The 22448-nt window shown below is 38.2% G+C and overlaps 6 protein-coding genes across 11 annotated transcripts; 4 read left to right on the top strand and 2 right to left on the bottom strand.

Moving 5' to 3' along the window:
* Positions 1 to 144: 144 nt before the first annotated feature.
* Positions 145 to 4821, bottom strand: trp (transient receptor potential). Of its 3 annotated transcripts, none has more exons than XM_088043360.1 (14): positions 4410 to 4821; positions 4219 to 4363; positions 4083 to 4178; positions 3891 to 4033; positions 3640 to 3841; positions 3174 to 3579; positions 2981 to 3133; positions 1828 to 1973; positions 1677 to 1783; positions 1475 to 1608; positions 1166 to 1286; positions 765 to 1119; positions 495 to 717; positions 145 to 449 (listed from the first exon to the last, which is right to left on the bottom strand). In XM_088043360.1, the coding sequence occupies exons 1-14, from the start codon at positions 4553 to 4555 to the stop codon at positions 214 to 216; spliced, it is 2613 nt and encodes an 870-aa protein (XP_087899486.1). In that variant the 5' UTR covers positions 4556 to 4821; the 3' UTR covers positions 145 to 213. The 3 variants fall into 3 exon arrangements, with proteins under 3 accessions (XP_087899486.1, XP_087899487.1, XP_087899488.1); XM_088043361.1 differs by having other exon boundaries at positions 4083 to 4186; positions 4236 to 4363; XM_088043362.1 differs by having other exon boundaries at positions 4219 to 4352; positions 4410 to 4446.
* A 108-nt stretch (positions 4822 to 4929) lies between these two features.
* LOC148170018 (transient-receptor-potential-like protein) lies at positions 4930 to 10263 on the top strand. Its single transcript, XM_088043624.1, has 14 exons — positions 4930 to 5003; positions 5069 to 5193; positions 5239 to 5476; positions 5525 to 5667; positions 5712 to 5892; positions 6724 to 6915; positions 6963 to 7197; positions 7246 to 7398; positions 7445 to 7958; positions 8005 to 8200; positions 8248 to 8774; positions 8827 to 8907; positions 8952 to 9717; positions 9760 to 10263. Exons 1-14 carry the CDS (start codon positions 4989 to 4991, stop codon positions 10060 to 10062), a joined length of 3669 nt encoding a protein of 1222 aa, XP_087899750.1. The 5' UTR covers positions 4930 to 4988; the 3' UTR covers positions 10063 to 10263.
* A 548-nt stretch (positions 10264 to 10811) lies between these two features.
* FIG4 (polyphosphoinositide phosphatase FIG4) lies at positions 10812 to 13833 on the top strand. Its single transcript, XM_088044377.1, has 5 exons — positions 10812 to 11028; positions 11076 to 11289; positions 11331 to 13275; positions 13318 to 13503; positions 13553 to 13833. Exons 1-5 carry the CDS (start codon positions 10954 to 10956, stop codon positions 13791 to 13793), a joined length of 2661 nt encoding a protein of 886 aa, XP_087900503.1. The 5' UTR covers positions 10812 to 10953; the 3' UTR covers positions 13794 to 13833.
* A 15-nt stretch (positions 13834 to 13848) lies between these two features.
* RpL40 (ribosomal protein L40) lies at positions 13849 to 14614 on the top strand. The gene is made up of 2 exons (XM_088044384.1): positions 13849 to 13934; positions 14150 to 14614. The coding sequence occupies exon 2, from the start codon at positions 14160 to 14162 to the stop codon at positions 14547 to 14549; it is 390 nt and encodes a 129-aa protein (XP_087900510.1). The 5' UTR covers positions 13849 to 13934; positions 14150 to 14159; the 3' UTR covers positions 14550 to 14614.
* A 100-nt stretch (positions 14615 to 14714) lies between these two features.
* On the top strand, positions 14715 to 16474 carry FucTB (alpha-(1,3)-fucosyltransferase 10). 3 transcript variants are annotated; one of them, XM_088044382.1, is made up of 5 exons: positions 14715 to 15014; positions 15079 to 15215; positions 15267 to 15480; positions 15526 to 15709; positions 15755 to 16474. In XM_088044382.1, exons 1-5 carry the CDS (start codon positions 14900 to 14902, stop codon positions 16338 to 16340), a joined length of 1236 nt encoding a protein of 411 aa, XP_087900508.1. In that variant the 5' UTR covers positions 14715 to 14899; the 3' UTR covers positions 16341 to 16474. The 3 variants fall into 3 exon arrangements, with proteins under 3 accessions (XP_087900508.1, XP_087900509.1, XP_087900507.1); XM_088044383.1 differs by having other exon boundaries at positions 15060 to 15215; XM_088044381.1 differs by having other exon boundaries at positions 14715 to 15215.
* On the bottom strand, positions 16355 to 22413 carry Stim (stromal interaction molecule). Of its 2 annotated transcripts, none has more exons than XM_088044379.1 (10): positions 21998 to 22413; positions 21804 to 21949; positions 21524 to 21756; positions 21365 to 21477; positions 19213 to 19535; positions 19003 to 19170; positions 18693 to 18954; positions 18580 to 18642; positions 17388 to 17523; positions 16355 to 17340 (listed from the first exon to the last, which is right to left on the bottom strand). In XM_088044379.1, the coding sequence occupies exons 1-10, from the start codon at positions 22149 to 22151 to the stop codon at positions 16971 to 16973; spliced, it is 1968 nt and encodes a 655-aa protein (XP_087900505.1). In that variant the 5' UTR covers positions 22152 to 22413; the 3' UTR covers positions 16355 to 16970. The 2 variants fall into 2 exon arrangements, with proteins under 2 accessions (XP_087900505.1, XP_087900506.1); XM_088044380.1 differs by having other exon boundaries at positions 17388 to 17505; positions 21998 to 22412.
* Between the last annotated feature and the right edge of the window lie 35 nt (positions 22414 to 22448).

Genomic DNA, 22448 nt, shown 5'->3' with positions numbered 1-22448 from the left:
TTTTGCGTTCGTTTACAAAACGTCAGTATCAAAGCAATAAAAAAAGTTGAAAAGTTAATTAAAAGCAATAAGGCTACCGAAAACTCCTATAAATAACTAAGAACTCGATTATTTTTAACACCACTTTGCTCTCAAGTGTGACACATAAAAATCTGCATAAACAATTATTTGTTGGCAGAGGATCAAGTAAAATTTCGATTTATAACAATGTCTTTAATCTTCAACATTTTTTGACGACCCAATCGGATCAGACGCCTGCGCATTCTGCCTCACCAACGCATTCCACTCTCTTCTTCTTTTTTTCACAGTGGAAGCCCGTTTCGTCGTGACTTTATGGAAAATGCTGTTTTTTTTCTCAATTTTACGAGACTCTCGTGGGACATTTGTTGCGCCAATTTGAAAATCCTTCAAGATTCTTCGTTCCATCATTTTTCCTTTCTTCCCCACAACTGCAACAAACGATTTAGGTGGAATCTGAGAAAAATTGTGATTACTTTGCATATTATCAAATGACACATTTGGAGTACTCATTCCATTTTTTCTGAGAATATCAATGATGTCGTATCGTAAAGTCGAAATATCTTGTCGTATTTCAATAACGTCGTCCTCAGTGATACCAAATTCGTGTCGTTTTCGTTGTTCCGCAGTGACGAAACGCTTCAGCAAGCTTTTGACGACGGCCTCGTGTCTTTCTTTGACTCTTTCTTTAAATGTATCCTACGTCGAATTCTTATAACTCGACAAATCAAAGATGAAGGACTTACCGAAAAGCACTCAGTGACTTTGGATTTCTTCTTAAACATTTTGCAAAACATGTCCATATTCGGAAAGATGTTGAAAGGTGGTGGTAAAACATTTCCTTCTTCGAAATAACTGAGCCAGAGTCGGCTTCGTGCAAATTTCCACTCCATGTCGGCACGTTCTGAGATAATTTGGAAAGAATTAGACATCATTGCAATTAACATGTTTAAGAGGACGATGATGTTGATGACTGAGTAAGAACCAAACATTAACATTGCCCAAAATCTTGTAAAGGCTTTGATTCCTGTTAGCTCGAAGGACATGAGATCCACCAGGCCGAAACTGGCCCAGAATAATGATTGTGATGTTTCAAATAAACTGAAATTTTGATTGGTAATGTTGGGTTATAATTATTTTGTCATACTTGGCGTATCTCCTCCATATGGTACATGCTTTATCGTTGGTTTCAAAATCGGGCGCCCCATTCGGAAGATAACATTTATCTTTTTCCAGCGCCGCGTAATACCACAGCAACTGATTCAGTCCTGAAAGAAAGTCGTTTGTGAACATATCACGGAAAACTTTACAATGGTAGTTAATGCACGACTGTTTTATTTTAATAATTAAAATGACTTATTTCTAAAGTCTCTGGAGAAATCAAAAGTAACACGCTCCTGCATTAACATCCACCTATTTTTATAACTCTATTAAAATCAAGATAAGAATTACGTACCACACCCGAACGCAAACAAGACCAGTGTGTAAATAAAAAAGAACTTTACTATGTCAATAATCATTCTGCCAAGTGAGATTTGAAGTGGACCTAAGTGTGGGTTTACGCTGAATATGTGAACCAATTTCAAGAAGCTGGAAATGAACGTAGTTATATTAGAATTCCAGTTCAACACAGACAAGCGGTAAGTTAAGTGTGTTACCTGAAAATCATCGCAGCCGCGAAAGCTCCTTCTGACATTAACATTGGCTCGAAGGCATTCCATTCTTCGCGAGGAAGCCACGGATTTTTCCCTGCCACTTGAGCGGTCTGCAACTTTGCTTAAAACTAGCAAAACTCGCGAGATTACGTACCCACGTTACGTGCAACGAGCACATCCTTAGGGATAACCAAATTACGTAAAACATGTTTGTTACAACGTCGACGATGTTCCACAAATCGGAAATGTATTCAATGAGGCTCGAGTTGAAGAGCTTTTTAATCTCTTTGCAGATATTACCTGAAAGAATGGAAATATTTTCAACGGTTAATTAATCAAGAGGACATCGTCCTTTATTGGCATAATTGATTTCTTTCCCATTTTTGTAATTGAATGGGGCAAGGTAAGCGGATCTTCCTATCGACATTAACTTAGGTGTGGTTCGACCCTATTTCTGTTTGTCACATTTAAAATTACGTATTGTAGTGTCAAGTGCGGAAATATTTCAAGCAATGCAAGGTAAAGACAGTTTTTATTCAACGATATTAACTAATTTTGGGTGCGCTTCAATCTCAGTACAGAAATATTTATTTTCGTAACAACGCAAATATTCAGAATATTACGATTTGTTTATGGAGCTTCCAGTTTTCCCTGTATTTATTTTTACTAGCATATAAATTTTCAATGAAAGTCCCGAGAATCATACAAACGTATCAGTAAAAGTATCAAAGTCTAATCAATCAAAGACAGTTTTACCAAGTTTAAATGGCATCAAACTTTTGTAAACACGAAAGTTTGCTGTAAACATTTGATATTAAATTAGTTTTATCCAGAACAGTACATTTTTTTAGTCAGATTTTCACAAAAAATACTATAAATTAATGTGGATTTCTGCATTTAGAAATGTTTGAAACTTTCCCGGTAATTAAAATTTGCAGCTAGTCACGTTATAAATGTGACTTTGATGTATTCATTCGACGAGTTTTGGTCGCTTGGTTTTTATAGGAGTGAAAGTTTGGAGAGTGAAATTCCAGGCGCCCTGTAATATGATGACCTTTAGTTTTTGCCATTAAAAGACTTGTTAGAATTTTTAAAATACATTGGAGTTATTCCCAGAGCTAATTCTATCTGTCTCGACGTCTTCAACTATAAAAATCTGTCTTTATGCAGCAATATAGCACAAGTAATGATCAATAGACCTCGAGATTAAATGCAAAGTACGTGGAAAGTGTCTTGATATTTCAGAATTTCACATAAAATAGTAGTAGTTTGTAACAATTACTAAAAATTCTAAGTAACGATCTTACTTGAAACGAAAAGAACAACGCCCCATTCAGCAAAACTCAAAACTGTCCCTCTCTCCTCTCGTTGCCATTTCTCAACCATTTGTCGCATCCACTCGTTACCAATCCATTGAATAATAATGATTTCCAACCGCTGAGAAGCCGCCCCTAGTAAAACTACCACAAAAATAACAACAACCTCTTCAGATTCACGTACTTAGAAAAAATAAATAGCTGCTGGAGTGGCAAATAAACTTCACAAATGGTTTTGTCACAAACTGTCCCATTTTGGAATACGGGGCCACCATGTAAACTGTGCAGTACACGGGAAACATGACGCTCAGTTTTGTCAGTTGAATTATTTGCCAAAATAAGTTCTTCCTGCGAAATCCCGGAACTCCGTCATACCAAATTGTACCTAAAAGTTGCTGGACGTTTGGATGAGATACAAACTTTTTCTGTTTAAATTTTATGGCGAGTTTAAGCCGTTCCAGAGACTGTCGGTCCCCGGAACTCCAAGTGGGATTTTTATAATCATAGTTTAATAGAATCATTAACTCTTCAGAAGTTTTTACGTGGTCTAGTAAAACAGCGGCGAAGTTTTGCACTTTGGCACGCATTTCCTGGAAAACGTGGCCAGTTTTAATTGTTAATTTCACACGAAGGATATTGAATAATCTTACGTTATATTCCGCCCGGAACTCCGCTTCCAGCCGGCTGAGCCTCCGCAAGTCCGAAGAAAGCTCAAAAGCTGTTAATAAAGGGTCAGTAGAAGACAAAGAAATGAGCGATGGTGAAGTTAAAGCTCTGTAGGCATTTATGCGAGCTTGTAAATGTCTCAAAGAATCGGTTTGGTTCGAATAAACGCATTCATCGCAACCACATCTTGGGATAAACAATAATAATTCAGTTGTAATGAAAGAAATCAATTTACTTTGCATCGTGCGGAAGTGGTAAAGTTGCTCCTCGATCTAATAATAATTTAATGATTTCATAATTATTTTTGTGGGAGGCTAAAATGAGTGGAGTTATGTCAGCTGTAAATGTAGAAGACGACCTATCCACTCTTTCCCAACTCTGGAATAATAAACAGTACCGGCGGGATTTTTGTAAAAAAACACATTACGTAAAATTCTCCGGGCTTGTGGATCTTTTCTTCCCAATCCAACAAAAGCTCAACGGCCTCAACAAACTCTTCGTTGATTGCATGTAACAGACCATCCTGGAAAACTAAATAGAAGTGACCACATTGTTAATCTTACTTTGACGTCGATCCCACATTCCAACAGAAGTTTGATCATTTCAATGTTGCCATTTTCAACAGCTATTATAAAAGCTGATCTGTTTAAAGGGTCCGCGCAGTTTATATCAAACTCTTCCGAGTCACATCCAAATTCTTCGGTTACTCTACAAATTATAAGTTTAACGTGAACAAAAAACGCGAAACAATTACCTGCGAACTGATGCACAATCTCCTCTTTCGACGTGCAAAAGAAACAATTTCTCGAGTGAACTTAGAGGCTTTTCGCGCGGTTTCTTCGTGGGAGTTGAATTTAATCCATTTTCAGTGTCTAACAAATTTTGGTCTGATGGAAACATTTTTATGCTTGAAGTCTCTTAGCTGTTATGCAGTGAAAACTTTCAAGTTTGTATTGACCCTCATGCTATTAATTTAATTAGACACGAAAGCTGACCCGAACAGATTACCTTCAATAAAATTATATAAAGTTAATTTCAATTTAGTTTAAATATTATAAAAGGCCCAAAAGTACAAAGACATGGTAAAATTGCCATATTTCTGGAAATCGAATAAAGACCGCTAATTTTACGAAAGTAAAATATTTTTTATATCTGTGCTTTGCAGAAGTAACCTACATAAACTGTGAGCTTGGTTTACGGGCTTTTAATCTAATTTAATAAATACTATAATGTAATTAGGCCATAGTTATATGCTTTTAAACCTTCAAGTTTTACTTACTCAGTCGTTTCTTTCGTAGCTTGTCGCAATGTGATAAATATTGTAAATAAAAAAATGGCGGACGTAGAAGTAAGTTACTATTTCTCCTCCTTAACTGTGTAGAATAAAATCAAAAACTTTCCACATACTTTCAGATTGATGTGGAATCCAAAGTTACCCGAAAATCCCTGGTCATGCCGAACCTTCCAAAATCCCTCACCATCGAAGAGAAGAAGTACCTCCTAGCAATCGAACGAGGCGATATTCCCAATGTCCGAAGGTAAATTTTAAGTAGTCATAAAACACACACTTTTGTTCTTTGAAGAATGTTGCAGAAAGCCCACCGAAAAAAATTCTTCGATATGAACTGCGTCGACAGTTTAGGAAGAGGAGCTTTAACGATCTCCATCGATCAAGAAAATCTAGAAATGGTAGAGCTGCTCGTTGTAATGGGAGTGCAAACTAAAGACGCTTTATTGCATTCCATCAATGTCGAGTTTGTTGAAGCCGTGGAGTTGTTGCTCGAACACGAAGAACTGATTCACAAAGAAGGCGAACCTTACGTGAGTTGTAACGCCAATTTTTCCGTTTTCAACATTTCGTGTTTCTAGAGCTGGCAAAAAGTCGATATTAACACAGCTATGTTTACACCGGATATTACTCCTTTAATTTTAGCGGCTCACAGAAACAATTATGAGATTCTGAAAATACTTTTAGATAGAGGGGCGACAATTCCAATGCCACACGATATTAAGTGAGTAAAAAATTTCGTTGAAACGTAAATAAAGTGATTATTAGGTGCGGATGCGATGAATGCATCAAAGAGTCCGAAGAGGATTATTTAAGACACTCGTTGTCGAGATTAAACGAGTATAAAGCACTAGCAAGTCCGTCTTTGATTGCGTTGTCTTCCAGCGATCCGATTTTGACAGCTTTTCAGTTATCGTGGGAATTGAGGAACTTGGCGTTTGCTGAACCGGTGAGTAGTCAAAAAACGAATTATTTCAGAATCGCGCTTTTCAAGGAAAATAGATAATAGATAATAGACAGGTAAATGAGCTTATATTTGAACTTTCTAAGATACAAGCTTGGCATTTCAAATCGCTGTTTGAAAATCGAATATAATTTTTTTCCTACTTTTTCGCTTTTTCTCAATAAAAAACATCAAAAAATAAACAAAAACAAAGTAAATAAGTAATAATGAAAACTACAAACAAAACGAAAACACATTTCAATCTTCTTGCTTCTTCAAACTCCTTTTCTCGTCCTCGCCCTTCTGTTTGTTTCGCGTTAATTTGTTGCTCAAGTGCGAGAAGATAAATCTTCGAGCTGTGGCCACGCTGGTGGGAGGTCGCTGAGGTACCACTTCTCTTTTTATGGCACTCTTGGAACTCTTCCTCAAACCAAACTTTCCCCAAGGTTTTTTAAACGATTCAATCTTTGAAACGATTCGAATTGTAATTTCTTTGGAATTGGCAGTTTCTTCCAAGACCGCAAAAATGTTTAGTTCTTTCAATCGCTTCAGAAACTCTGTAATTTTCAATTTGATTGAATCTCTTTCATTTGAGGGGGGTAGTCGACTTCTTAACGCAGGAGCGACGTAGAATTGTCTGTCGGGACGTTGATTTGACATACTGAGTGTTAACAGTTTCTGGTGAGAAGAAAGTTAAATGGATATAAATTAATTAAAAGTACTTACATGAACAAAACTTAACCTCCTGCAAACAACGGTTTTTGCTGCAGCAATCTTTTTGCGGGAAATATCTTGCAGCGCCACCGTCAGTTTTAAGAGGTAAATTCAAAATTTTAGGAATGCAAATCGGAGTACATGGAATTGCGACGACAGTGTCAACAATTCGCGGTGGATCTCCTCCACCAGTCCAGAAGCTCGCAGGAACTAGCTTTTATTCTTAACCATGATCCGGATAGTCCGCCTTATGAAGAAGGGGAACACATGAAGTTGGCTCGATTGGAACTCGCGATTATGTACAAACAGAAAAAAGTGCATTTATTCTTATTGCTTTTAGCACCATTAACAGTTTTCTTTAGTTCGTCGCTCACCCCAATATTCAACAACTCTTAGCGGCGATATGGTACGAAGGAGTTCCCGGATTTCGGCGCAAATCAGCCGCTCAGAAAATTATGATTACTGTTAAATTTGCCATTTTGTTTCCGTTGTATTGTTTGCTTTACATGATTGCACCAGGCACCAAAACTGGGAAGTTGATGAGAAAGCCGTTTATGAAGTTTTTGATACACGCGTCGTCGTACTTATTTTTCTTGTGTAAGTAAAAATCTTTGCGAATCTCAATAAGAAACGTCCCAACTTCAGTTCTACTGATCTTGGTATCGCAAAGAGCGGAAGACCAACTTATCGAGCTCTTGGGAACGGAAGCTATGAAGCAGAGTATCCAAGAAAAGTACAAGAAGCAGAGAGGAAATCCTCCTACTATCCTCGAGTACGTCGTTCTTATCTACGTTATCGGTAAACACGACACTTTAAATTTATTCTTACTCCACATCTTCCTTAGGCTTCATTTTTGAAGAAACCCATGAGATTTACGTAGAAGGCATGAAGTCGTACCTTCGAAACCTGTGGAATTTTATAGATTTCACGCGCAACTTCTTGTACAGTGCGGTTTTCCTCCTAAGAGTGGCGGCGTACATCCAACAAACCTCAGAAATCGAAAAGGATCCATTCACGGCTTACATCAGACGAGAAGACTGGAAGGCGTTTGATCCCCAATTGATAGCAGAAGGTCTCTTCGCCGCTGCTAACATTTTCAGCGCCTTAAAATTGGTCCACTTATTTTCTATAAATCCGCATCTTGGGCCTCTACAGATCTCTTTAGGAAGAATGGTCATTGATATCGTCAAGTTTTTTTTCATTTATACGTTGGTACTTTTTGCGTTCGCGTGCGGGTTGAACCAACTCCTGTGGTACTTCTCAGATCTTGAAAAGAAGAAGTGTTACCATTTACCAAACGGTGAGCCTGATTTTGATGGTGCTGGAGACTCGTGCATGAAGTGGAGACGTTTTGCCAAGTACTCAACACTGCAACAAAATCTGTTTCTATTATAACTGTTGCAGTGTCTTTGAGTCGTCGCAATCCCTCTTCTGGGCAAGTTTTGGCATGGTGGATCTTGCAAGTTTTGAGCTCACGGGAATTAAAACGTACACGAGATTCTGGGGGTTGTTGATGTTTGGATCATATTCGGTGATCAATGTGATCGTTTTATTAAACCTCCTCATTGCCATGATGTCCAATTCGTACGCCATGATCGATGTAAGTCCACAAAAATTGCTTTCTTCGTTCTATATTTTCTCATTTAGGAACACTCCGACACCGAATGGAAATTCGCTAGAACCAAGCTCTGGATGAGCTACTTTGAAGAAAGCGCCACGTTACCATCTCCATTTAACATTTTCCCAAAACCTAAAAACTTGTTTAAACTCTTTGGACTTCGCAAAAAAGACAAGCTAAGAAAAATGTCAACTAAGCGACGAAATCGTGAAGAGAAAGAACGCGATTATAAATACACAGCAGTGATGAGGGCGTTAGTTTGGAGGTACGTCTCAGCAATGCATAGAAAGTGTGAAGAAAGTGCTGTTACTGAAGACGACATCAATGAAGTCAAGAGTGACATTTCCACGCTCCGTTACGAACTCTTGGAAGTCCTACAGAAAAACGGGATGGATATTTCAAGTGCTGAGCAGAAAGAAAAAGCAGTTCTCGGAAAGAAAATGAAGATTTGGGAACGCAGACTGATGAAGGACTTCAAAGTAGCTCCAGTGGTCATTGACGAAGAAGCAGAGTTTATTTATCAGCCACCCCCAGAGGGTGAAAACTCACTTGCCAAGTGAGTGCATTTCAGAAAATTTTGAATACAAAATTTGGTGTTTTTTTTTTAGGTTTAGAAGAATTGCTAGACTTGCTGTGCTCAATTCCAATTTGAATAAGTGGAGTCAAGTTGTTAAAGGAGCGTGCATTGCGTAAGTCTCTGGTAATTGTTAATTTTTATTAACCGAAGAAATAGATCACAGATCGGTCACTGCCACAGACGAGATTCGTTTAAAAAACAACAAAATTTACAACGGGCGATGGAAGAAGCACTTAAATTGAAAGTCAAAAGTCCGGATACCAGTCGTGCTGCTACTCCCATCCAACTTCCGGATACAACAGGTTCAGACATCCTGAAGGTTATACGGGAATTTACTCCAGATGGTTCCAAAATGTCATTGAACTCAAGTCCACTTCCTTTGGTAAAAGCAACGGACAAGAGTCCTATTATATCAATTTCCCCCCCAACTGTTGAGAAAACTACAACAGAAGCACCGGACTTGATCACTTTAGAGAGTGCAAAAACATCACCAGTCTTGTCGCAGAAGAGTTTTCTTGAGAAAAAAACGTCCCTGGAGTCTTTGGATAAGTTGATTGATAACAATGTGGAACAAAGTCGGTCTTCAGATTCCAATTCTATGGACGAAGATAAAGTTCTTCATGGCAGCTCCCCTACTTCAAGTGATGATAAGAGTTTAGATAGTCTTATCAAGAAGACTTTTAGTTCGCCTGATAGCTGTACTCCAGATTCGGATGGCCCCAACGAAGAATTAGTTGAAGCTAAAAATGTGACGTTTAATTTGGAGGGTACAGGGGATGATGAAAATAAAAGCGATTTTAAATTACCGGGAGGAATACTGAAGAAATCTGAGAACGAAAAGAGTCAAAGAGATCATGTAGTTCAAGTTGAAGAAGAAGATAAAGAAGAAGTAACAGCAGAAGACGCAGAGGAGACTGAAAAAGTAAATAAATAACGTGCTGATTTTTTGTTATTTAGTTTTTAGGTTGCTGCAGAAGAAACTACAACTGATGTAGATGACGGCGTGTCAGCTGAAGATGAAGAAGAAAATAAAAAAAATAAAACGGCAACTGACGAAGATCCTAATAAGTCAAAACTTGAGGTTGATGGTCCCAATGAAGATCCGTCTTCAAGTGTTAGGGCAGGAGAAGAAGCTGCAATAAAAGAGGAGTTGGCAATTGTGGACGAAGAAAAGCCTTCAGAACATGAAAAATCTCCGCTATCTTTGAGGAACATAAGTAGAGTTAGTGATTATAGCAGACGACAACCAAAAACTGGATGGCTTTAAAAAAATGTCGTATTAACAAGAATATTGTATAACAGCACTTGTGTGATCACGCAGCTGGTACTTCATTAAATCACCAAAGGGCGAAAAATCTGTTTCAGTTACAGAGAGAGTTTTATGTCTACCAATGTTATGTTAACTGGTACTACATTTATTTATCTATTATTATATTTGTTTTATTCTTTAATAAACAATATGTAATCTTTTGATCGTTTCTATTAAAAAAAAATCTTTAATGAGACGAAAATAAAGAGCAACAGGAAAAATAATATGTTTGATGTTGCTTCCGTATCAAGCGTAATGATGATGGCTCTCCGGACACCCACTACATTAAAAAGCTTGAATTACTTATTAGCGACATAAAGAATGCATTGTTTGGCTGAATTTAGTAAATGTGAATGTTATGTTTGATCATAGTTTGTATTTAGCTTTCTAGAAAGTAAACAACAAGGTTTTTATTAACACCGCCGGAAAAATGTGCTCATATTTGTCCCTATTAATCTTGAAGAGCATTCTTTGTTTTGTATGATTCATGTAGAAGTTCAAAAGAATCATTAGTGCCAGCGGCGAAATTAGAGCTTTTAACCCGGCGCATCCACCAAAATTGCAATTAATTGTATCTTGTTTCAACATTGTTATTTTTTCCCCCATTTGCTTCAATTAGAAAAAGATAATTATTTTAAAACGAAACAGTTTAAAAACTTAATTTTTCTACAAGCCCAGCACCTTAAGTGCACGTGACCAGTAATACACAACTGGAAAGTTAACCTCAATAGTGACACCTGTCAAAACATCAGCTGTTTTTTGTGGTTTTTTGTGTGAATTTATAATTTAGGGTGAGTCGCAATTAACCGAAGGACACTTGTAAAATGAACATTACATAAAATAACAACAATGGAAACAAACGGAGTTGTGTTCCACCCCATCATTAGCTCAATACAAAAAATCGCCTTGTACGAAACAAAATCGGTATATTTTCACCCCATTTTTTCACTATACTGAAAGAACAATTTCAGAACTACTACCTGGTGGGTTCCAATAACACTCAGACACGGTTTCGCGTGCTTAAAATAGACCGACAAGAATCGCGAGATTTAAAAATTTACGATGATAAAGTAGAGTACACAGCTGAGGAGATCCACGATCTCGTTAATATGATTGATTCTGGGAACAGACAGAGGTCGGGGAACAGCGGGTTGTCTAAAGGAATTTCTTCTTTTGGTATCGTCGGTGAGTTTCTTTTTCAAGAGTTACGCTAACACTTCAATTAGGCTTCATCAGGTTCCTGGAAGGATACTACATTATCTTGATCACCAAACGAAGAAAAGTGGCCGTTGTTGGTTACCACACTATCTATAAAATTGAAGATACGAACATGATCTACATTCCCCACGAATCCGTACGATTGGTGCATCCTGAAGAACCGCGCTACGTGAAGATGTTCCAAAACATCGACTTGGCTAGTAACTTTTATTTCAGTTATAGCTACGACCTCACTCACTCCCTTCAACACAATCTCACAGATCCCAAACAGTTCATGCCAACGACTCAAGAGAGTTCCGAGTTTCAGTTTCCAGACGATGCGAACCCTCTAACATCCTCTATAATTTCACAAACAAACCGAAAAGACGACGAAACTCACGATTACGGAATCCGCGCGAAACCCCATCGCAAGTTCGTCTGGAACACGCATTTACTGAGTCAGATGGAAGCGGAGTTGCACCCCGACTGGCTCTTGTACATAACTCACGGTTTTATCGGACAGTCCAATATTAATATTTTCGGACGATCCGTTTATGTGACTTTGATAGCGCGTCGTTCCTGCCGTTACGCAGGGACACGTTTTTTGAAAAGAGGGGCGAATTTCCAAGGAGACGTAGCGAATGAAGTTGAGACTGAGCAAATGGTTCATGATTCAGGAGTGTCTTCGTTCAGTCAAAGTCATTTTACTTCGTTCGTTCAAATGAGGGGGTCCATCCCGGGACATTGGCGGCAAGATATGGGAAAAATGGTCGCGAAGCCGGCGATAACGATGGATTTGTACGATCCGTACGCGGAGACTGCAGGCGCTCATTTTAATGAACTTTTGAAGAGGTATGGTGCCCCCATTATTATCTTGAACTTGGTGAAGCAGAGAGAACGGAAGAAACAGGAGAGGTTGCTCAGTGACGAACTGAGCTCTGCTGTGAAGTATTTGAACCAGTTTTTACCGCCGGATCATCAGATCGTTTATAAAACGTTTGATATGGCGAGGAAAAATAAAGGGAATGATGCGAATGTAATGGGGCACTTGGCAGACATCGCGAGAAACGCTGTGATGAAGACTGGAATTTTTCACAACCAAAGAAGATATTTCTCGCAGAAATTGAACACGGTTGTTGGTCAGAACAAGAATGAGAATATTGGGAGTGTTCAGACTGGGATCATTCGGACGAATTGCGTTGACTGTCTTGATCGGACCAACACCGCACAGTTCGCTATAGGGAAGTGCGTTTTGGGGTACCAATTGTGTGCTCTGGGTATACTAGACTCTCCAAACCTCGAGTTTGACACAGATTGCGTCCGAATGCTGGAGTGTCTGTACGAAGATCACGGCGATACTCTCGCGTTACAATACGGGGGCTCCCAGCTCGTCCATCGTATAAAAACGTACAGAAAAACAGCCCCGTGGACTTCTCAAGGCAACGACATAATGCAGACTCTGAGTAGATACTACAGTAACACCTTTTCCGACGCAGAGAAACAAAACACCATAAATCTTTTCCTTGGGATTTTTACTCCGGAAGAGAACAAACCGCAGATTTGGGAGTACACGTCGGATTATTATTTCCACCACAAACCGATCGTTTTTAATAACAAATCTTTGAGTCAGTGGTGGGACCGCGACATCCTTAAGTGTCTTCCTTATGCTTACAATGATTTAACAAAGGCTTGTTCTGAGATCATTCAAGTCCATTCAAAGGACGCTGAAATGATCGATGCTTATTCTGATTATCACAGGCCATATGAACTCAGCGTTTTAAACGACGTTTTTGCCTTTAAAATCAGCAATTCCGTCAGAGATTTTATGCCGAATTGTACTATCGATTACAGTCCTTTTATCATTAGAATACGACCGGTAAGACGGAGGGAGGAGAATTCGAATAAATCACTTGCGATGAAGAATCCGTCGCTTACAGGGCAAAGTTCGACGAGCTCTGCTGCATCCAGCACAAGGTACAAACAGTGTTTCCCAAATCCCGTCTAATTTTGATCTAGTTCTAGTTCCAATGAAGATTCTTGTGATGATGAGGATAGCACTTATACGAACGAATCTCAAGGGACTACGTCGAAAGAAAGTAGCCCTGAACCGATTACTTTCAAGTCTCTCTTTCCTCCTATGAAAGACGTCTACGGTACTAAACTCGTGGACCCAAAAAACGCCGACATAATAACTTATAAAAAGTATCAAAACATTCGCGTTGTTTGCTTTTCATTACATAAGTTATTCCAGGTATGTTCACATCGGAAAAAAAGCCAACGGAACGGTGAAAAACAGCTTTACACCAATGTCGTTGACCTTAAAACCAAGGAGCAAATTTTCTGAAGACTCCTCAATTCAAGTGACTCCCCCTACAGTTAGCAAACAGTCAATACAAATCTATGAAAACTACATCCAAGTTGGTATTAACGGAGGTTTTTTACCGAAAGCCTCAGATCTTGCCATTTACCAAAAATATGCTAGTTTTAAGTAACCCCTGTGATGAAAGCATTTAATAAAGAGTTTAAATCTCGCGCCTTGTCAAAAATCACTACAACCGCCATGTCGGTAATGCAGATCCCTCTACACCTTCTCTTTCGGAAAAGAAAATTGTGGCGACCACGTTGTAGCATCTGTAAGTCCGAATTTCCCATTTTATTCACTTTATTTCAGCCTAAATTCCTTATAATTGGTTTTGTTGTAGTTAGGTTTGCTTTTACACCGTTTATTGAGCCTCCTTTCCCACTTTCCCCAGTGAAATTCGCTCAGAAATATTGTGAGGTTATGTCACAATTTTCCTCGATTTTTGTTTGCCGTAGTCGTTATAGTTTTCCATTTCTTTTGTTTTAGAGTCGCCATCATGCAAATTTTCGTGAAAACTCTGACCGGTAAGACTATCACTCTTGAAGTCGAGCCTTCAGATACGATAGAAAATGTGAAGGCAAAGATCCAGGATAAAGAAGGAATCCCCCCAGATCAACAACGTTTGATTTTCGCAGGAAAACAACTGGAAGATGGACGTACCTTGTCCGATTACAATATCCAAAAGGAGTCCACCCTTCATTTAGTACTGCGTCTGAGAGGTGGTATTATTGAGCCTTCTCTTCGTTTGCTGGCGCAGAAATACAATTGCGATAAAATGATTTGTCGCAAATGCTACGCGAGATTGCATCCACGTGCTACTAATTGCCGCAAAACTAAATGTGGACACACAAACAATCTCCGCCCAAAGAAGAAGTTGAAGGGTTAAGTTTTTAATTTTATTCTGCAAGCTCTCATGTAATCGAGAATTGCCAAATACACACTTTTTGGTCAGATTGGTTTTTTATTTTGGGGCACCTAATTGCGCTAATGGAGAAGTTTTTCTTCATTTCGCCTTTTCTTTTTAAATGTTTATACTCTGCGCCTGCAACCCGCAAAACGCTTCTGATGACCTAGAGAAATAATTGTTTATGATGCATTCCAGTTTTTATCTACAATTTGTTACTTAATACGCTAGTTTTTACCTGTTTTTGTGTTTCGCAATGCGACTAAAACCATTTCCTTGATAACATATGTCAAGACGTGGTTGTTCACTTCCGCTCGCAAAAATTGATAAATATGATTTTATTTTTTAAATTAAACGAAAATGTTAGGTTATATTCTATACAAAATAAAGATAAAAAACATATTTCTAGTCCTGGCCACTGTGTCGATCGCTTTTTACATAATTCAGGTATTTTCTATTTTACTAAAAACCAAAAAAAAATTGCTGTTACAGTTCGCATTTTATTTTCAAGATAATGAAGATAAACTCCCTGTGATAATATGGTGGACCCCCTTCATGGGAGAAAACGACAGAATAGTCACCTGCTTGCATAAATACACGTGTTTATTAACAAAGGATCGAAATTACATCAACAATACAAATTTGCAAGTAAAATGAACCTACATTCTTACTCTCGGGTTAATTACCCACTTTTTCAAGGCTTTTTTGTTCTATGGGAGCATGTTTGATTATTTGGACGTGCCTGCACCCAAAGAGAAACTTTGGGCGATTTTCCACGAGGAGTCTCCAAGAAATGTCGCGCTTTTTCTGTACCAACGAACCTTTGATCTTTTTGATATTACAGCGACGTTTAGTAGAAACAGCGACTTCCCTGTTACCCTCCAGTATTTAGAAAATTTGAGTATTATTACAGGTACTAATTAAGTAAAATCCTTGCTGTTTCAAATTCCCGTTTTAGACACTCGTTACATTCTAAGTGTAACCGAAAAAAATGAGCGATTAAGTGAAAATGCCCCAGTATTGTACATACAATCAGACTGTGATACACCCGTGGAAAGAGACTCTTATGTGTCCGAGCTCATGAAGTACGTCAAAGTGGACTCATTCGGGGCTTGTCTCAATAATAAGAAGTTCCCACAAGAGTAAGCCACCGCCTGGTTGAACTTCCTGTTAATTTTTCATTGTAGCATCGCGGGGATCAACGCCATGGACTTATACGACGACAAATTTTTAAGTTTTATTGCTCAGTACAAATTCATTGTAGCCTTTGAAAATGGGGTCTGTGAAGACTACATAACTGAGAAGCTCTGGCGGCCTTTGATGGTCGGATCAGTCCCGATTTACATGGGGTCTCCATCTGTCGAAGACTGGTTGCCCAACGGAAACTCGGTGATTTTAGCCAAGAACTTCAGTCCTGAAGAACTAGCGCGTTATATTGAGATAGTCAATCAAAATGATAGTTTATATGAAGAGTTTCTTGAGCACAAGCGCGGAATTGTTAGAAATGAGCGTCTTAAGACTGCTCTAGCGCAAGGTCCGTTTGGTATTGAGACAGAGGATGATCATCCCATTCCCGCTTTCGAGTGTTTTGTTTGCCAGCAGCTTTACAAAGGTGTCAGTAATGTCAGTAAACATTCAAAGTCAGTTTATGAATGCCCGAAGGTCGGCGAGGGCAACAGATGGGAGTATTTTTGGCGGTCTGGAGAGTGTCAGTCTCAAGCATTGGAAGATTTTGTGAAAAACAACGTAAAACCCAAAACAGATACTTGTTGAGTAACTGAAGACAATTACAAATCGTAAATTTTTATTAAGTGATAACTCTGCAATTAAAAAAAACCTTTGTGAAAACAATGCTATAAATACTCAATTATTGCAAATGAATATCATAAAATAAAAGAACGAGTAAACCCCTGTCTTTATTTTAATCTAAAATAAATTTGTTTTTTACTAATTTATCACAATTTAACATTGTCGTAAATCCAATGATTGGTGAAGAAAAAATACAATTATCATCACAATAATTGAAGTACACTTAGGCGCATTAGGACACGATTCAGTCACGATCTATAAGTACAATGGAATAAATAAAATTGGAAAAAGAGGAACAAAAACATTCCTAAGACTTCTCCAAAATATACAAAATAACAACTTTGAATCAGGTTAAATGGAAGACTAATATCTGTACATTTTCAAGTCAACTTTCCTTGGGAAAAATCGTATTTTCAATACGTCACGCTACAAAGCAATGAATAAAATACACCAAACTAAAAAATGACATATTGAAAATCTCCTATTAGTACTCTACAAAATGAAACAAAATCCAACCGATGAGGTACATTATCCCTGTATTAACGTATGTCTGGGATAACAAATGAAAAGTCATCCTATTAACGCCGCCTTAAATCAGTCGCTTTTACCCTTACTTTTCTTGGTAAAGGCAAAAAGCTTTTTCTTTTTCTTCTTTATATCTTCATCCATCAACGACGAGTCGGTCGAGCAGATATCGTCTTCCATCGACGGAGCTGGCAATTCTTTAATCGGTGTGTGTCTTAGCGATTTCGGTCTTACAGGAGCATCCAAACTAGTATCGGACTGTGACGATTTCGGTTTCCCTACTTCCACAGGTCCTACATTAATGTCTTGCGAAAAAGACCTTGTAATTGATGAAGATTTCGGCGGTACTGAGATATTATTATTGCTAATACTTCTGGGGTTGGAAGACAATTTTCCGGCTTTCGTCACCCCGGACGCTTCTTCAGGCGCCCAGTTGGAGCTAAAATCTGTCATTAGTACTTTGTTTGAAGACAGGGGCGGACTTACAGTTCTCCTCCCACTAAGAAATGGACCGTTTGCTTGTTCTCTGAATGTGAGTCCTCTTCTTGTCGGCTTGCTTCGCTTCCAGAAGAGTCTCCTTGATGCGCTGCCGACTCTGAGTATCCTGTAGATATAGCGCGATCTTACACCGACATTAGTTAACCCGCATGCAATTCTGATTACTTTATATTTGGTTCGTCGAATCGAACAGCGCTTGTGGAAGGTGATTAGTGTTTAAGAGAGCCACCATTTAAGCCTACCAAGCATTAAAAGACCCTCTTACCTGCATCGGTCCAAAAGTTGCTCAAAAAAAGACGAAAGGAAACGGAAAAAATAAAAAAATAAATTTAAATAAATATCAACAGGCTTTTATATTGATCGATATCTACAAACTACGGAATACATGCCCCCTAGCACAAAAATAAATTACAATCAAGCAAAAATAGCTAAAAAATATATAACTGGTTCAAAAATAAGTACAGTTTTAAGAAATTCTGATTACGATGTCAGATTAGGTTAGCAAAACTGTGGGGTGATAGTCCAGTAGTCAGCGAAAAGAAGAGAGCTCGCAGAATATTTGGTGACTCATAGATTCGTATTGACCCACTTGCGCGGTAAAGGTCAAAGAAAAGAGATCTGGGTCATCAAGTTCTGACCATCAGTGAGGGTTTTAGAATACCGAGTTTCCAAATCGACTTTTTTTTAAGTTAAAGCTCATTTACTGGGTTACTTAATTAGGGGCTGCAGAGATTTGATTATTAAATTGAAATTTCAATCAATGTATCACCAAATTCTGCTAGAAATTGCAGGGGAAATTTCCAACCCCTGGACTATAATCTGTTTAGAATAATAAGCTAGAGTGTGAATGTCTTTTTGTGCGTTTTTTGTGTAAAATATCAACTGTTTCAACGAACCAAACATTAAGTATGCTTCAGGTACTTCTTTTTCAAACACAATTAACAACCTCACGAGACAGAATAGAGAGACAGAGGAGTATTATAGTGCAGATAAAAGAATAAATAAAGCCAAAGAATCAATTTTCCTGAGGTTGTTAACGCACTAACCTAAACTAACACGTTTAATAAAATTATTTACATAAACAATCCTACCACACTACAAAAGTACAACTCGGGGTTTACTTTGTTAATACCAACTTAATCGGTTTCATAGGAATCATCATCAAACGAAATAGCCTTACCTTGAAGGCCCCCATAGACGGAACCATTATCATCATCCAAATCGTCTTGACTGCTGATTCGACCTAAAAAAAATCGTTAGTACCACTGTTTCTCCACCTCTAATAAAACTCACTTCTTAAAGCCAATGCTCTTCCGTTGCTACTGCGATACAGAGTGTTCTCCAAAAACTGTAATCCGTTATTGTTGATGATATTGAATCCGCAGAGAAGCTCGATCTGCTTCCACCTATGTACACGTTCTTGCAACTCTTGAGTCACTTCATTTAAGGCCGTTCTGGCCTCGACTATGCTTCTATCAACCTCATCGATGGACTTCCCGTGAGTTGATACAAATGCGCCTACAAGACTCGACCGCTTTTTTCGCAGTTTTTCACACTGAAACGACAAGTTAGTGTTTGATGGGTTGTGATCACGGGAACTTACAGCTTCGCGCGCTTGTTGCAACTGCTTCTCTGCGGCGATTTTCTTCTTCATGTAGGCTTTGTTCTCGATTTCATGGGTCAGTTGCAACCAATGTTGGAGAATCGGAGGAGGCGACCAGCACCTGTCCTTCAACTCACCTTCGGCAATTTGTAGCTCGGTTCGCAACATCTAAAAAAAATATGTAGCTACGACTAAAATGACAGTTCTTACCTCAATTTCTTGCTTGAGCTGCGTGATCTCCAAGTCCGAGTACGAATTTGGCAGGGAATCCAAGTCAGTTTTCGAGTCTTGTAGTTTCTTTTCCAAGTTCTGTTTTTCAGTGATCACGTCTTCTTGTGCTTGTTTGGCTTCTTCTAGTTCTTTCTGTAGGTTTTCGAGGGCTTTTTCTGCGTTTTGGAGGCTGTCCATGTCGCGGTTCATACGGTTGAGATGGCTCTTGAACTTCTTGTTTTGGTGGAAAGCGTACCATACCCCTATGCCACCTCCGATGATTAGAACAATAAGGGTGAGGTCTTTCCAGTGTGGTTGACCGTCTGTTAAAAACAAAATACTCATTTGTCGAACAGGACATTATTTTTCGCACACATATTCACGTCCAAATACGAAAAAACTGATCAGAAATTATTAGTAACGCCGGTAATGATTATATAATTAGACCATTGTTGTCACGCTTTGGCGAATTCTGCTGGAAGCGTCCTAGCGAACATGCAATAAAGATATGATGATGCTGCTGCACAACGCGAGGACCATCAAAATTGAGATGAAAATAGTGGATTTTGTCGGTAACTCTTTCCAAATTCTATTGGGGACTACTGTCTTTGCTTACATAAGTAATAATTTATTCCACGTCGTCACACGATGAGTGCAATGTAAATAAAAACCAAAACGGGAAAAATTACAGCATTTTGTATAAATGCTCTTACGTAATATAAGTGCTGAGAATTGTAGGATAAAAGAAATTTCAACGTACGCAGCTCGGAATTACAGTAGTGACTCATCAGGACTAGCAATAATCAATTTCCAACCACATTTTAGTACTTGGGAACGATTATTACATAGTATTTTTCGGCCTTGAATGAACATGAGTATAAGTATTATTAATGTTCCAAAATTCACGCACCGATTAAAACGAAGGTTGTTGCACCATCCTCTGAGCGAAAAATCGAAAAAAAAAGACATTTTTGCATATTTAAAAATATTGTTTACTTGATCAAAGTGGCTCATCAACACATGGTAAAAGAATAGTAATAATTCTTTCATTCTGATCTGCAATTCTATTTTTATGCGTTATTTTAATTTGGAAATGGTTGCGGTATTTTGGATCAGAAGGAATAAACAAAACGAAATATTTTTCTTGGCTTCTCTTTTAATTCTGCAATAAAATTTTGAGCAGATTTTCGTGGAATTGCATTCAAACGGTGCGTGTTACGTCATTATTGTTACATATTTTGTATTTATGTAAATAAAGTCGTTCAATAAATTTTAAATCCCCACAAAAGTGAGTTTCCTAAGATGTTTTTCATGTTTTTTTGCGTCTTCACTTTATTATGAAAACACAACTTCCGGTAAAAATTTGTTAGAACCCCCAACTGCGAATTCAACATTTCCCATTAAACTTTCAAGGACGAGTTTTTATGTGATCGCTTGATAACGCTAGAAAAATCGGCGTGACATTGCTTTCAAATTTGGCGCCCTCAGATTTAAGGTGGAAAATTTTGAATTACAAAATTTATTACTAGCACATGACAAAATTGCAATTTGTTAATTTAAAAATCTCAACGTGATTATAATTTTAGTAATTTCGTTTTAATAACAGTAAAAATTGAGCGCGTGAAATTCGAATCTCATTAGACAAAATTAACCTGCAAGTGAAGAAATTGTAAATATAAACATCTAAGACGTTAATTGGGTACAATACGACAGAGAATTATTTTCCGGTCGCGCCAAAAAATAATTAATGGATCGTTAAATTTCACACTCAAATAGCATATCAATACAGTGTTTATGTTGAAAATGTGTGCCACCCACTGTGGGCCCACAATGCTGAATTGCGCTTTTTGTGGTGCGTTTAAGAAATTTATTCCACGGAAATAGCAAAAATGTGAAAATGAATGAACCTGGAAATATCACGTTGAATGTTTATCAGATTAAAGGAAACTTTATTCCTTCAATAAACAAACAATATAAAATATTCTAAACATATTTTTTGTAAGAGAGAATGTTGAGTGCTAAAAAATAACAAAAGGGAATATACTTTCAGAATTTCATTATTATCTCTCATTTTAAAGTTTGTATATTTTATGACCAGGATATTTATATTCTCACTGTTACCAATATTATGAATCTAGAAATGACAGCTCACCTTTAGGGGGGCCAAAGAGCACCACATCCATGGCCTTTAAGACAATTTTTTGCTTGTGTATTGGGTCTTTGATCCCAAGATGGTTCAAGTAGTGGATGTTATTAGCAGCCAATCTACAATACCCTAATCAGAATTTGATCAACTCTCTGTAGATGTTACCTAGGTAAATTAGCCCCTGTGACTTTGTGCGTGATAAAACTAGGAACATATTGGGGCAAGTCAACTGATGACACCAGCCATTCTGTCGTTTGTTCAACAGTCCAATTGTGGACTTCTGACTTTATCCAGGCTTCCCAAAGTTCTTTAACTGAGATGTGGTGGTCATCATTCCTATGGAAAGCCCTTTGTCGCCGTTCATATCCAGAGTCATATTGTAAATCTTCTCTCAGAAACTACAAATTGTTGATAAAGACAGTTTTTGATAGTCACAAGAGCTTACGTCATCAGATTCTGCCAAGTCAACGTTTCCATCAGCATCATCATCGAGCTTCTGATGAAGAGACTTGATGGCATCAAGCCCCATCCTGTCATTAGCGGCCATCGTAAGACAAGCGAAATCATCGATGCTACAGGTGTTTATTGAACCTAAAATTTCATTACTTGCTTAAATCGAATTGGAAAATCGGTACTTACTGTCGCTAAGGAGTAAGTCGTTGGCCGAATAAGTACTCTTCATCAGGTTGTCTCGAGACTTCGCCCTTTCTGGAGATCCCTCCAAGTTGGCCCATACACAGTCACTTTGATAAAAGCTCAAAATTAACCAAAAAACAAATCCGCGAGTTTGCATCTTGTTATAACCTTCAAATTGCACAACGTATTAGTTTAGATTTCAGGCCGCGGCAGGAACGGCGATTTTTTAACATAATAATTATTGTTTTGTGTGTTTTTCTTTACTTTGACATTTCACAGCCGATTTTCGTGGTAAGTTTCAAGGTCGCGTCACTTTTATGGAAAAATCTGTCAAAACTTTTAGCGATTATGTGAGGTTTGCCGCAAAATGTTACAGTGTAATTGTGGGCTGCCATATGTTCGGTCGGGAAAGGTCGCTTCACATTGGACGAATGCTTTGCCTTCAAGCGATGAC

The sequence above is a fragment of the Gnatocerus cornutus genome, chromosome 8 (genome assembly GCF_029298725.1).
Source record: "Gnatocerus cornutus isolate USDA-ARS CGAHR chromosome 8, icGnaCorn1.1, whole genome shotgun sequence".
Classification (NCBI taxonomy): Eukaryota; Metazoa; Arthropoda; class Insecta; order Coleoptera; family Tenebrionidae; genus Gnatocerus; species Gnatocerus cornutus.
This window is presented reverse-complemented; position numbering and strand designations above follow the sequence as displayed.